Source organism: Saccopteryx leptura, chromosome 13 (genome assembly GCF_036850995.1).
Source record: "Saccopteryx leptura isolate mSacLep1 chromosome 13, mSacLep1_pri_phased_curated, whole genome shotgun sequence".
NCBI lineage: Eukaryota > Metazoa > Chordata > Mammalia > Chiroptera > Emballonuridae > Saccopteryx > Saccopteryx leptura.
Window position 1 is genome coordinate 16,352,689 of NC_089515.1, and position 15,034 is coordinate 16,367,722.

Below are 15,034 nucleotides of genomic sequence, written 5' to 3' on the forward strand. Positions count from 1 at the left end.
TGGATCCTATTATGCTTAGTATAAGAATATTACAACAGAATATTTCCCCCTTTCTGGATGCTGTGCTGTTGTCATATACATTTTATTTCTACATATATATTATCAATTCCACAAAACACTGTTTTTATTTTTGCACCAAGCAGTTACCTTTTAAAAGATGTTTTTAAAGGAAGAAAAACTTTTCTTTGCATATGATTTCTTGAGATCTTAATTCTTTTGTGTAGACCCAGATTTTTATTTGATTGTATTTTCTTTCTACTTAAAAGATTTTCTTTTAACATTTATTTTAGGAAGTGTCTGCTGATGGTGAATTCTTTCAGCTGTCATATGTCAGAATATGTCTTTATTTTGTCACTTTTGAAAAATGTATATTTGAAGGAAGAATTCTAGATTGAGTTTTTTTCCAGTACTTTAATACTGCTGCTTCACTGTATACTTATTTGCAACTTTCTAATGAGAAGTCTGATGTCATTCTCATCTTTGATCCTTTGCACAGTAATGTCCATCCCCCCATGACTGCTTTTAAGATTTTCGTTTTATCATTGGTTTTACAAAATGTAATTGTGATGTTTCTTGCTGTAGTTTTCTTCATGTTTCTATTTAGAGTTTGTTGAGTTTCCTGGATTTGTGAGTTTATAGTTTTTACTAAATTTGAAAAGCTTTCAGCCATTATTTCTACAAAGATTTTTCTGCCCTCCCTGAACTCTCATCACAGTCATATTTCCCCTTTACTTCAGGAACTCCAATTGCGTGTTTATTAAGCTCACTGAGACTGTTTATTTTTACTTTTATTCTTTTCATCCGCTCTCTGTTTTATTTAGAATAGTTTCTACTGCAATATTTACAGGTTCTTTAGTGTTTTTATCAGTAGTGTCTAATCTGTTGTTAGTCCCCATAGTAGTGAGGTTTGTGTTTGTTAAAAACCTCAGGTGATGGCTTTATAATCTCTAGATGTTTGGTATGGGTCTTTTTAAAGATTTTCCACATCTCTACTTAATATGCTCAATTTTTCCTGTACTTTCTTGGACATATAGAATATAATTGTTTTCAGTGTTTTTGTTTACTAATTCTAGCACTTCAATCATTTCTGCATCTCTTTCAATTGATTTTTCTCCCCATTATGGGCCATTCTTTCCTGCTTCTCTTTTACATGCCTCATAATCTTTGACGGGATGTTAGGCGTTGTGAATTTTACCTTGTTGGGTGCTGGATATATTTGATTTCCTCTAAGTATTCTTGGGCTGTTTTGGGATGCTTTATTCTCGGAAAGGGTTTGATCCTTTTGGCGCTGACTTTAAGATGAGTTAGGTAGGTTCAGAATAGCAAGACCTTCTGAGTCATGAACTATGAGGTTTTCCAGTCTGGGTGCCAGGGTCAGGCTCTAGTCCTTGTCCTGTGAAATTACGCTGTACTTCCCCTCTGTTCTGTACTTTTTACTCTGGCCTGTGGGAACAGGAACAATTCCCTGCCTCCTGCAAGCTTTGGTGCTTTCCTCTCTCTATAGAGGCACTGCTTGCCCTGGCCTTGGGTACCTTCCTCACATTCCTCAGCTAATAGCTGAAGACTGGAGCAAGACCTTCTGCAGGTCTCCAGAGCTCCCTCTTTCTCTGGCTAGTTCTTCTCTCTTGGGTCCTCTCCCCCAGCTTCATTTGCTCTGGCCTTCCTGGTCTCCTATTTCTATCCCCTCAACTCAGGGAGTCTGCCTCGTTCTCCTTGGATTCCCCCTCTCTGCATGCCATCCTGGCGACTCTCTCTCTAGACCAGGGGTCCCCAAACTTTTTACACAGGGGGCCAGTTCACTGTCCCTCAGACCGTTGGAGGGCTGGACTATAAAAAAAAACTATGAACAAATTCCTATGCACACTGCACATATCTTATTTTAAAGTAAAAAAACAAAACGGGAACAAATACAATATTTAAAATAAAGAACAAGTAAATTTAAATCAACAAACTGACCAATATTTCAATGGGAACTATGCTCCTCTCACTGACCACCAATGAAAGAGGTGCCCCTTCTGGAAGTGCGGCGGGGGCCGGATAAATGGCCTCAGGGGGCCGCATGTGGCACGCGGGTCATAGTTTGGGGACCCCTGCTCTAGACGGTAAGCTGAAGCAAGCATGATGCTCATCTCATTGGTTTCCTCCCCTAATGAATGAGTCTCCTGCACTGATGCCTGTTTTATTTATTTTGTCTGGTTTATTTTAGTTGTCTTAGCAGGAAAGAAAATTCAGTCCTTGTTACTCCATCTTGGCTGGCTGGACTGGGTTACTTGAAGTTATTGTGGTTATGTTGATAAGACAGATTGCCACCAAGGGTGTCCCTTGTTTCCAAAACAATTCTCATTAAGTAACCTGAAGATGTGCAATCCACATCTCCTGCAAGCAGAGTAAACCCTTGTGCAATGGGTGTTACAAAAGAGACCTACAAAGGAATGTCATGTAACAATCGAATTTTCCCCTCTGGTTTACCTTTTAATTCCTGTAATGTTTTCTCTGCTTCATTTCTCATTACTTTCTCTTTAGCAGAGACTCAAACCCTGAGGTTTTGCCTCACCCTTCCTTTTCTCTTTTCATTTTTTGGTCAGGTACCAGTAATCTGTACATAAAATTTAATGAAGTTTTGAGATTACAATTCATCTTATTCTAGTCAACATAGACCTTGAGTACTTAGGTATGTGCTTGGAGCTCAGGTGCACGTGAATTGATAAAAACTGGGTCTTCAACTTCAAGAGGCATATAACCACAACCACTGTTTGGCCTTGTTTTAAAAAAGAGCTACACCTGCATTTTGGGATAAATGTGTAAACAGAAGTAGAAAGTTCAACAGAAGAAATTCCTGTTTTTCTTCTTGTTTCTCAGCTTCAACAAGTATTAATTGATTGTTTAATAGACTAGTACTGTGCTGCGACCTAAGAGCCTGAGGCAAGTCACTGACATTGATGATGGCTTCATTATCTTGTGGGAAAATGACACAATGGATAAAGACCCAAGGTGTGGTACCACAGTAAATCTGTGAGATTTTACAGGAGAGTAGGGTTATCGAGGGCAGGAGAGATTAAGGAAGGTTTGGAGATTTAGTTCAGGAAGGAGTGACAGAATTCAGGGGAAAGTGGTGGAACGAGTACAGTTAGGAGTATGAGTGTCCCTGGCGTGGCTAGGGACAGTTGGAGAGGTTGAAGTAAGGGACTCCTGCTGGAGAATGGTGGGCAAAGTGGTCGGTTCTCAGTGGAAGCCTCATGTGCCAGGCTCAGGCATTTGGACTGTTAGGGATCTCTGGATGGTTTTTGATGGGTGGACATGAACAAAGATTTGTTTTGAGGAGAGGGTTGGGGTTAATGTGTGCACAGGAAATGAGGACTAGACTGGTGGCAAAGGTGTGTGGGCAGGAACTATTTCTTAATCATCTTTGTATTCCCACTTGCTAGTTCATACTTAATGCTTGCTGCTTTAGTGAATGTAAAAGGTTATCTTTTTCCAAGTTACTAATGTTCGGGATAACTACTGGCCTTGTCAACAGTACGACAAATATTGTGAAAGAACTCCTTTGTGCCCAGAGTTACTTTGAATGACCGGAAGTAGACAAATTTGGGTTCAGAGTCTTCTGAGCCTTATTTTTTTTCTAAAAAACTGATTTGAGAGAGAGAGAGAGGAAGGGAGGGAGAGAGAAAGGGAGAAAGGCAAGGGGGAAGGAGGGGGGGTGAGAGAGAGAGAGAGAGAGAGAGAGAGAAAGAGAGAGAGAGAGATTTTGTTGTTCCACTCACTCATGCATTCACTGGTTGATTATGTGCCCTGACCGGGAATGCAATCCGCCACCTTGGCCTGTGGGAAGGACGCTTAGTCTAACCAACTGCTAACCGGCCAGGGCTCAAGCCTTGTTTCTTTTGTAATTCCTCATTTTCTTCAAGGAAAAGGCAGTCAGCCACTGTTACAGAAATTACACAACAGTGCCATTCCCCATTCCCACCTCCCCCATCCCTAATAAACTCGACCGTCTTACAAATCTCGTGGCAAGGCAGACCCCACATGCACACGGGAACCCACGGCGCACACGCGCAGCAGCGCCTGGTGAAGATACAAACTCGCAGATGGACCGTTTACACAATGCAAACTCAGGCACACGCGCTCACGTGACTCAGGATAACCATTTGTGTGGGCACTCACACACCGCTTAGGCAGAGACCCACACGTGCGCGCACACATTCTACCCCGATCCACACGCGGTGCGCCAGGCCCCAAGCCGCCGGGAGCCGGCAGCTGCGTCATTCCCCGGCGCCGGTGGCGTCATCGGGCCGCGACATTGCAGCAAGCACTGGCGGAGACTTGGAAGTGCCGGCAGCTGCAGCCCCGAAGCCCGCGGAGCTGCGAGTGCGAGCCGCCGGGGCGGGAGCGGGCTGCGGGAGGTACTCCGGCCGGGAGCGCCGGGACAGGTGCGTGGTCACCCTCCGCGCTGCAGCCGGCGTGACTCCTGCAAGTTGTGTCCCCCGGCCCCTCCCGCGAGTTCCGGGGGGCCCCCTGAGAAGTGGGTTCCGGCCGGTGCCGGGGAGGGGGTCGGGGTTGTGCTCTTCCGGGAGACCAGGTGGAGGCCGGGCTTCCTCTGTGTCCACAGTCCCCTGCGCCCCTGTATGGGACATGGGGGCGTTGGCTTTGGCATCGAGGCAGCCGGGGTGCCCTGAGAGCAGCTGGTGCTGGGGTATTCCGATGACAGATGACTACTGATTGATTGGACTGAGCGCTCGGTGTGTGTCAGACACTGTGCCAGGCGCTTTAGGGGTATTTTCCAGTCCTCCCAGCATCCGGGAGGTAAGAGCTATCATCTCCTGCACATTTTCCGGACGGAGAAACCAAGGCATCGAAGTTAACCAACTTGTCCAAAGTTTCATAAGACGGGGGTTGGGGGGATTTGAACTCGGGTGTGTTGGACTTCAGAGCTGCCTCCCTGCCTCCGTCCCTTTCAGAACCCCACGGCTGGCTCCCTTCAGCCCAGTCTGGCACCATCGGATTTTTTTTTTTTTTTAAACTTCTCCGACCTTGGATGAGCGGTAGGGAGGAGCGAAGCATGAACTTCCTATTGGCACAGGACTCTCTCTCTGGGGCCAGCGTGTTTTCATTTTCTCAGGGAGGCAACGGGCTCCCCCTGTTGTGGCTACAATTCTGCACCTGAAACCGAGAGCTGAGTTTTGTTCTGTAATACCGAACAGCTTTCATGCCACGTGCATTGCTTTACTGTTCTCCCCCTCGCCTATTGCGTTAGATTGTTACTTATGTTAAATTGTTAAGGACGCGTGTAGTAATTATGCGGAGGATAAGCTACAGCAACAAACCCATGTGGGGACTATGAAGAAATCAGAGAATGATCTCCAAGAAACACTGTTAACCTGGTATTGACATTTCAGGGTTTGAAAGGAATAATTTAAGGCCAGGTGAGAAATAATAGTCTCAAAATAATTTGAAAGTTATGATAGAAAGTTTCTATGTTTCAGGTTAATATCTATTTTCTTAGCAGTTCACTGTTAGTAAACGTTTTCCCTTAGGGTGGGAAAAGTCTTGTTGAAAAGGTTGAAAACTTAAAAGTCAGATATTTCAAATGGGGTGGTTTGTATTTTAGAGCTTTGTGGATGTACTAAAATTGTCAATATTTTGTTTAAGTTATCACAAGAAAATTAAGAGCTGAATTTAGTTTAAGTAGGAACCTTTAGAGGTACCCATTGCCTTTACCCTTTCCGCCTTATTGCACAGTATGTTGACCTAAAATTCCCAGCACGTAATTAAAAAAATTATCTTCTTGTATGTATACATGTAACGTTAATTAATTAAATAAACAAACACATACTTCATCCTCTGAGGAACTATTCAATTATTAACACAGACAAAATAATCTGTTGTCCCGTACCTAAAATAAGATATTATTTAATCTTACAAATTCACAGCTATTTTGTTTAGGAAGTCTAAAGATACAAAGATTGGTTATTTTTAAATCAAGGCTTACTGAGTTCATATAAACAAAGTGCATTTTTATACTTTGAACTCGGTGGAAGTCGGTTAGTAGTCCATTTGACATTCTATTATGGAGCAAAATCATGTAGAAGTCAGAATTTTGAGTTCTGGTATTTACTCTCTGGATTTCTGATTAATTTAAGTGGTATATATATTTTTTTTCTAGCACATGATTAAGGAGTTACCTCTGTGACATGGATGAATCTGCACTGACCCTTGGCACGATAGATGTATCTTATCTGCCAAATTCATCAGAATATAATGTTGGCCAATGTAAGCATGCAAATGAGGAATGGGTAAGTGTAAGATTAAGATGTGGGTTAAAGTGGTCAGCCTAAAGATGTTCATTTCATTGTTGTTTATGAAGGTGGAAATGCTGGAGCCAACTTAATATCAATAACTGGAAAGAAAATATTGGGTAAGAAATTTAACTACAGATATTATGTTACAAAAGAAAAACAAAATACTTTTGCATAGAAAATAACCTACTAGGAGTTGTTCTGGTTGGTGTAATTATAAAGATAGTTTGAAAATGTTCCTGTTTCTATTTTTCATAATTATATCTAATTAAGTGTAAATTTTGTAATGGAAAAAAAGTTTATCTAAAAAGTTAAAAATAGGAAATAAATTTTAGTATGAACTCAATCTAAAGGGCATACATTATTTTGTATTTTCTTATTTCAATGTAACATGACATGTTTAAAATATTTATTGGACCCTAATGTGCTTTATATAAAAAATGATGATGGACTTTTTTATTTTTATTTTTGAGAATGCTGTGTTAGTGGAATTTGAGCAACCAATGAACTCAAAGTTAAAAGAAAAATGTGTAGAACAGAAGAGCAGAGTTTGACCCTAATTGTACGGTACAGCAATAATTTCAGTTTCAGCCTTTACACTCTCTTATTAGGATAAAGGAATGTTCTGTAAATGTACCTTGTTTGTTATTTAAAGCAACATATTTTGAGTTATATTATAACCACATGCTTGCTATGTAAGGCCGTGGTAGCTTTTTTGTGGGTGTATGTGATTTAAGAGAGAGTAAATTACTTTTTCTTAAGGTAGGGATCCAGGAGTCTGGTTTTATTCGTCCTGCTACTGTCAGAGGCTGTTTGACCTTTTCCAACTTTGTTTTAAACCTTGAATGCTGATTTGAGCATACAGTAGTCTTTGCCAGCTATTACTATTCTTAGGTGCTCAGCTTTTGCTCATGTTGCAAGTGTTGATCACGGAGGGAATACCCCGAATGACAATCCCTCTGAGAAATACATAATTATGCTACTACCCAAGGAAAAATATGTCATAAGTTTCTCGTCTGTCTGAAATCTCTTAGTTTTAGCGATCATGTGGACAAGTATAATTTTCTTGCCATTTAGTGACCACTTTTTCCTTAATATTTATTAGGGTGAGTGTGGTTTCAGACCTACTGTTTTCAGATCTGCAACCTTAAAATGGAAAGAAAGCCTACTGAGCCGGAAAAGGCCATTTGTCGGCAGATGTTGTTATTCCTGTACTCCCCAGAGCTGGGTAAGAATGTTACAGCTTGTTGACCTTTAATAAACCCTTGACATATGTGACATAGATTTCCAGTGTTGTGTGAATTTGGACTTCATTCATTTTTTAGAATTTTAAAGCTATGCTTATAAGCCAAATATTCCAAGTAAAGATGTTGAGTGTTTCTTTCCATTCATGTATTCAGTAAATGTTGGCCGAGTAGTTGATACTTGGCAAGAATTGAGTTGTTCAGTAGTTTTGGTATGACTTTAGGAGAAGAGTAGATCCTACTTTCAGCTAACTCTTTCAAAGAGTTGGTGGGAACCTTCATGTAGCTTCTAGATGTTCAACTTCAGCTCTGTGGCTTTGCTGTATACTCTTGCTAAGTTTCTGTTTTTAGGGGTGATGGGGGAAGGGTGTCTGTTGACTCCGGGATGGTGAGGAATGGTCACTAAAAGCGTAGGTGGTGACTTAAAAAGAAGTGTGTACGGGCTTGTGTTTTGGTGAAAAAACACAAGCCACGCCCAGTCTTCCACATTACGGTGTCAGTGTCGCTACGTGAGAAGGGTTGATTGGATGAGAAGTATGCTTCTGATGGCTGCTTGCCAGAGGGATGAGTTAGCACAGGATAGTATAATCTAACGTGGCTGTGTCCTCAGGCTGTAGAGTCACCTATTTAAAGTTAGACCTGGATGTTAAGCTCTCTCTGAGATGGGTCAGTTATCAGGACATAGAAATTTTGCCATTCAAGGGCCTATCATTTATGGAGGTTGCCTATAACCTGTGTGAATAGCTAACTGTGCTGTGTGAATTTTCTGCTCAGGGTTGGCTTGTAGGAAGTAGAATTTTGAGTCTTGAATAAAGGGATTTCTAGCCTGGGAGAGATTTGTGGGACCCAAGCCATTTATGTTAACTGTTCAGGTCTGCTGAAGAATGTTTTGATGTAAATACTGTCCCTTTCAAATAGTAAGTGCCTTGTTGTAAGAATTGGGTAGCATTGCTGAATCATGGAAATTTCTAGTCCAGAAGTAAGGCCAATTCAAGTAGTCCAATACGAATAAAGATTAAAATAGAAGGTCACGTGTCTTTTTTTAGATCTGGCATCTCATGCGGGGACTCTGCCTCACTATCTCCCCTCCTCTCACCTAGAAAAAGAAAAAAAAGAAATCTCTAGTATTTCTCTCAATGACTTAACTATTTGTAGCTTCAACTCTTTTGGGTTGGAGGGTGGGGAGTAGGGCAGGAGAGGGGGACGGGCGCTGTTTCCTTTGCAAGATGTTAAGGGTTGATTGAGCTTATGACCTTTTTTTTTTTTTGACAGACAGAGAAGGACAATAGGACAAACAGGAAGGGAGAGAGATGAGAAGCATCAGTTGTTTGTTGAGGCATCTTAGTTGTTCATTGATTGCTTTCTCATATGTGTCTTGGCGGGGGGGGGGGGGCTATAGCAGAGCTGGGGACCCTGGGCTCAAGCTGGTGAGCCTTACTCAAACCAGATGAGCCCACTCTCAAGCTGGCGACCTCAGGGCCTCGAACCTGGGTCTTCTGCGTCCCAGTCTGATGCTCTATCCACTGCGCTACCGCCTGGTCAGGCTATGACCTTCTTTAAAGGCTAAAGGTACTTCTCAACAAAATGTAATTTTTCTTCATCACTTTAAGTTTTGAAGCAATTTGTAACTTTATGATTGAATTTTGAAAGTTATCAAGTACTAGCCATGTGAGCCCTTCACAAGCAATCCAGTTGTATATTTATGTCTATGTTTATTTTGTTTTGTTTTATGTAGGATAAGTTTTTCAACCCCAGTATCCCGTCTCTGGGTTTACGGAATGTTATTTATATCAATGAAACTCACACAAGGTAAAAAGAAATTTCTTGCACTTCTACTATATCTCAGAAGAAAAACTCTATAATTATTACTGTGCTTTAAGATGAATCTCATTATATTTTTGAGAGTTAATAGACTATGAGCTTGTGATACAAGTCGCTTTATTTAAAATTAGGAAACAATATAGCCACCTGAGAGACCTATTATAAATACCATTGCTGTAATTATAGAATAAATATTTTCTCTAAATTGTAGATATCACTTAAAGCTTTCTCTTACTCATGTATTCATTTTGCATCTGAAATGTTCCAAATTGTGATAAAGATTTATCTGAGGAGAGGGGTAGGTTTGAATGTCTTATGATCTATTATGACTATTTTAGACTTAAAAAAAACGTATAGGTAATCTAGAGTTTTAGAAGATATTTTCCTCTATTGAACAAAACGTTCTTTGATTTATTATTAGCTTAAGCCTTTTCTTAGAATTCTTACTTCCAAATTCCAGGCAAATGGGGATAGTCTATTAGGCACCAGAGTGAGAGAAAAGAGGCTTTGTTTTATGTTAATCTAGGTTAAGCTACGAGGAAGGAGGGTAGGAGGGTTGTGTGAATGTCTTTGAGTCAGGAGGGAAGGGCAGCCCAAAATGCTACCAGCTCTTACAATTCTAAGTGTAAATGCCTAGAGTAGGGAAGCACTAAGCTTAGGGGAGAAGTAACTACTTGAATTTCTATGAAAAACCGATCCAGTAAGTCAAATACTGTATTTCCCCATGTATAAGATGCTCCCATGTATAAAAGATGCACCTTAATTTTGGGGCCCGAAATTTGAAAAAAACAATGTATTACATAAAGTCTTGAACTCAAGTTTTATTCATCATGAAATTCATACAGCTCCTCATCTGTGCAAAAAAGCGGGAAATGCAAGTAAAAATATCTACAAGCTGTATAAGACGCACCCAGTTTTGAGACCCTGAATTTTTTGAAAAAGGATGCATTTTTATACATGGGGAAATATGGTAAATTTTAAGTCTTTCTGAATTACTGCTCATATTTTGATGCTGAGGTCATAAACGAGCAGGACAGTATCTGCACATGTATTAGCTAAGATATTTGTTTAAATAGAGCTGAAATCAAGGGATGTATTTTTCCCTGTTCCCATACTACTATTTCCTTTTCCTCTCTCCCTCCTTCCCTTCCTCCTCCACCTCTCTTAAGTTTAAAGGTGAGAGGAGAGATTCTGGTTTATTGATTTTTTTTCCTTTTTCCTTGGTTGACATAATTAAGATCTTAGATAGAGAGAGCTCTCATAGGGTCTCTTTATGTAAGTGCACATTTGATGTCTAAAGCCAAGGGGCCCGTTTGTTTCCCTCGGTTGCTGGCAGGGCAGAGAAAAACGCTGTATTGGCAAGACAGAAGGAAACTATTCAATGTGCTAAGCTGCCTGTGCAGTTGAGTTGGCTGTTTAGCTCTTCTGTGTGTTACATGAAACAAAGCCTAAACATTTTTATACACACACACACACACACACACACACACACACACACACACTTGTGCACGCGCACACAGCTTTCAGTCCATTGCAAAGGGATTTCGTAGGGTGTTTGGTCTTTGTACATTCCAGTAGTAACTATGAAAGTTTTCACTGAAGAAAGATTTTAGAATTAAACACTTAACACATACTGGGTCAGGTTTTCAGAGAATTGAAACAAAGGAATGGAGGAAGAAAGAAAAAGGATGTCGGGAAGGAGAGATGGAGGAGATGTGATTCATAAACAGTTCCCTCTCAGATGACTCTCCCTCCTCCCTCGCTCGAGGGCTTTTTCGTTCTTTTCAGAATCGATGAATTTGTAATTGAAATCTTCTGTTTACATAACTGTTGTTGTGGAAGCATTATATAATCACGAATGGCATCAAATCATTGCATAATGAAAGTTGGTAGTATTTTTATTCCCAGATGCCTGTCCCCAACCCCTTCATCCAAATCATACATAGTCACTGATAGGAATCTGTCCTATCTTTTAGGTATGTTGAGAGAGAGTGTGTGTGTGTGTGTGTGTGTGTTTAAAGAGTAAAAACTTCTGGCTTTGTGAGCCTAGAACACAGCCTTAGAGGAATTATTACTATAACAAAAAAATAATTAGCTCTGGATGGTAGGAAAGACTTCCAGATTATCTGTTAAAGCCCATAGCTATAGCTATAAGCTGTATAGCATATAGATCTCATTCAACATATTTGCTTCATTTTATGGTCTTAATAAAATAAGATATTTTCTTTTGTTTTTGTGTTTGGGTTATTATTTGGCAAAGTAACACTATTCGGGCATTAACACACACATTCCAAGTTTGGATTTTAGCTGAGAGTACATGAAAGAATTTGGGAATGACATTATCTGAAATTCGTTCTGGAATTTGCTATAGAACACTTTGTCTCAGGAGTAGGGGAGATGAGGCCTTGTTTTCACAGGAGAGAAGCCACTGTATAATTGAAGCAACTTGTTTTACATAGAGTACTTCTTTGCTAACTGATTTTCATGTTGCAGGCACCGAGGATGGCTGGCAAGGCGTCTTTCTTACGTGCTTTTTGTTCAAGAACGAGATGTTCATAAAGGCATGTTTGCCACCAACGTGACAGAAAATGTACTGAACAGCAGTCGGTAAGGGTGGGGCCTCTGTTGTAAGGAGGAGAGGCGGGGAAGGGTGCTAGGAGTGGGAGCCAGAAGTAGTCTCCTTTACTGACCTTCAGTGTCCCTGGGACTCTGTCTCCAAGGCATTTGCATTTCTAAGTTAAATGGTAAGCTCCAAATGGAAACCAAGAGAAGGCTGAACAGATGGTTTTGGTGAGCAGTGCCCTGTGGGAATAAGCCTCCTTTTATGGGTTAACAAATGAATAGGTTTCTAATGCGTGAAAGGCAAGTTGGAGTCAGACATGTACATATTTCCAGAGTTCTGTTTTCTACAATACGAATGTTTAAGACATTACATTTTCTGTTGTGTAGCCAAAAGAGAAGCAAGTTTGATATTTCTAACAGTTACTGAGTACCTACAGTCATTGTTAGAAGTTTGAATAGAATAAGGTACTGTCCTTGCTCTTTGGGGAGCTTGCTCACAAATGGAAGAGACTGGCTTCAACTCCCATGGAGTGGGGAAACGAGTCATTCTGAAGGTTAGGCATTAGAAGGGGAGATGGGGAAGAAGGTTGGCCTCTGTTTCACCTCATTGGTGTGGCCCATATTCGACATCTACCTCAATTTGGGTAGCTGGAGATGGGTGGGTTGAAATATGCTTAGTAATGCAGGCCTTTATGGTGTGGTTGTTAAGATCTGAACAGTGATGGCTCATAACAGGTACACAAATACTTATTGAATGAATGAATGAATGGATGAGTAGTTGATAATGGAGATGTGCAATAATCATGTCAATCACTTGTGAAAACATTCTTGACCAGATTGAAATCAATACTGTTTAAAGAATGGACTTAGGGGTACATCAGTGTCCTGTGGGGCTGGTCTTCTTGTGTTAATGAATTGAGCTGTGTGGACTTTTACTGTACAGTAGTCTAACCTCAGTAGCAACAGTGGGAGGAAACATAATTATTTGAAACTCCCTTGGATTATTATATATTCTGTTTTCTAGGTAAAACCCTTCAAGTATGTTTTATTTTATCCAGACATTTTGACTAGTACTAGAATATCAGAAGTAACTTAAGGAGGTTTAACATCATGCATTCTTCCCTACTTCCTGTGGAAGGTTTATTAAAATGGATAGAATATTCCCTTTTACCTCACCACTTATTGTTCTGTGCTGTTTTAAACTTGAGCTCTGCATTTTTTAAATTATTGGTTTGATTAGAAAACACTTGTGAATATTTATGTCCCTTTTACATCCTTCCTAGAGTTTTATATATCATTCTAATAGAGTCACAATAGAAATGAATAGTTAGGTCTTCCAAAGTAAAGTTAGACATTACTTTGACAGTGGGTTTTAGATGCCTCTGAATCATATGGCTGAATGGGTCATCTTCCTTTTCTCTCTTCTGCTCCAGCGCAGCCCTGTGTCTGCTGTAACTGGAGTATTCACATTTGCATAGCTGTATGCAGTGACTTTGAATTAAATTCCCAAATTGGCCTTTAAGAGTCCTTAAGGGGTTCGTGGCTTTAGGAATATGATATCCTTAATGTTTAATAGACAACCAAAGAAAACACTTCTAACTTGAGCTTGTTCGAGCTTGTTCTCTCGTGTGCCACGTATTAGAGAGAAGGTGTGTCTTGTGTTGTGATGTTCAGCTATGGTTCACAAAGTACTGACCGCAGACGGTAGCACAGAGCCGGTCACGTTGTCTGTCTTTCCATTTTCAGAGTGCAGGATGCCATTGCAGAAGTGGCTGCTGAGTTAAACCCCGACGGTTCTGCTCAGCAGCAGTCAAAAGCCATCAGTAAAGTGAGAAAGAAAGCCAAAAGGATCCTTCAAGAAATGGTTGCCACCGTCTCACCAACAATGATCAGGTATTACAAAGCCAGGCAAAAAGTTTTCAGCGAGAGGCATCTTGTTTTAAGTAAACAGAACAGAGCCATTGGACTTTCCTTTCCTGGCACAGAGCTCTCGGTTCTGATGTTAAACCCGGTTCCTCTTTATATTCTCATTCACTGTCTTGGGAAGTAGCACTGTGGCCGTGCTTTAAGGTGCCCTAACCTCTGTTCATTGATAACGGTCATTGTATTACAGCTGCTATTTGTTCTCTAGACTTGTTGTGAGCCAGATTTTACACACCCACGTCTTAAAGGGAGAGGTTTTCTGTATTTTTGCTCATTGAAATTTTTGCTTGGGCATTTACTTCAAAAGTTTAAGGTGTGCTATCAGAGTGAAATGTAGATTTTAGCCCGAAATAAGTGGATACTTTTATAAGTATACATAGTATATATATACAGTTAGCTGTTTGCTTCCGCAGCTCAAACACATGCACACACGCACAGAGGCACTTACATGACATGCAGTGCACTCTCTTCTGCCTTTGTTCCACTTTCAGGCTGACCGGATGGGTGCTGCTGAAACTGTTCAACAGCTTCTTCTGGAACATCCAGATTCACAAGGGGCAACTGGAGATGGTCAAAGCTGCAGCCGAGGCAAGAACATGTGACTCTGTCATTCCTTTTCCCGCCATGGCCTTAGAACTCTTGCAAGAGGCCCTCTAGGATTCTGTTGTGAGCTCCCACCCACTTGGGAGATTCCCCCGTGGGAGAGAACCGCGGGGTCGCGTATGTGGGAGCCACAGTGGGGCGGGGGAGGGCCTCTCAGCGACAGGCAGGACCCCTTTAGTGAGTTACCTTGCAACAGTTCTGAAAATCAGGTAGACCAATCCCTATTTTGTAAGTGAGGAAATAAAGGTTCAGAGAGATTAACAAATTTTCCCAAGTCCCAGCTCGTAAGTGACTTGCCCAGGATTTCAAACCAAACCAGGCTTGACCCCAAAACCTGTGCTGTTTTGACGCGACCAGAGCTGCCTCTCAGAGATATATAGGCTCACCTTGAACTCTCAATTACCCTCTACTTCCCTAGTTATTATCATTTGTTTTGTAGTTGTTTTTAGCTAGATCAATATGAAAACAATTCATGTTACTGGAAAATGTTTTTAAAGACTGCATCACTGATAGCAAGTGTCTGAGTGACTCTAACCAAATAAACAATTGCAAAGTGTGGTAGAACTTTGCATTTGAATTTTAAACTTG

At 40.9% G+C, this 15,034-nt stretch overlaps 1 protein-coding gene across 3 annotated transcripts in view; it reads left to right on the top strand.

Moving 5' to 3' along the window:
* GPAM (glycerol-3-phosphate acyltransferase, mitochondrial) overlaps positions 1-15,034 on the top strand; it is a 57,746-nt gene that overhangs the window by 20,053 nt on the left and 22,659 nt on the right. Inside the window, exons 1-7 of one of the 3 annotated variants that reach the window (XM_066355089.1) lie at positions 4,256-4,427; positions 6,161-6,290; positions 7,399-7,521; positions 9,273-9,346; positions 11,852-11,965; positions 13,667-13,813; positions 14,335-14,431. In XM_066355089.1, the coding sequence (XP_066211186.1) occupies positions 6,189-6,290; positions 7,399-7,521; positions 9,273-9,346; positions 11,852-11,965; positions 13,667-13,813; positions 14,335-14,431 (657 nt within the window). In that variant the 5' untranslated portion in view covers positions 4,256-4,427; positions 6,161-6,188. Of the gene's footprint in view, positions 1-4,255; positions 4,428-5,310; positions 5,421-6,160; positions 6,291-7,398; positions 7,522-9,272; positions 9,347-11,851; positions 11,966-13,666; positions 13,814-14,334; positions 14,432-15,034 lie in introns of those variants that run through there. The other 2 variants (XM_066355091.1, XM_066355090.1) reach the window with 2 other exon arrangements.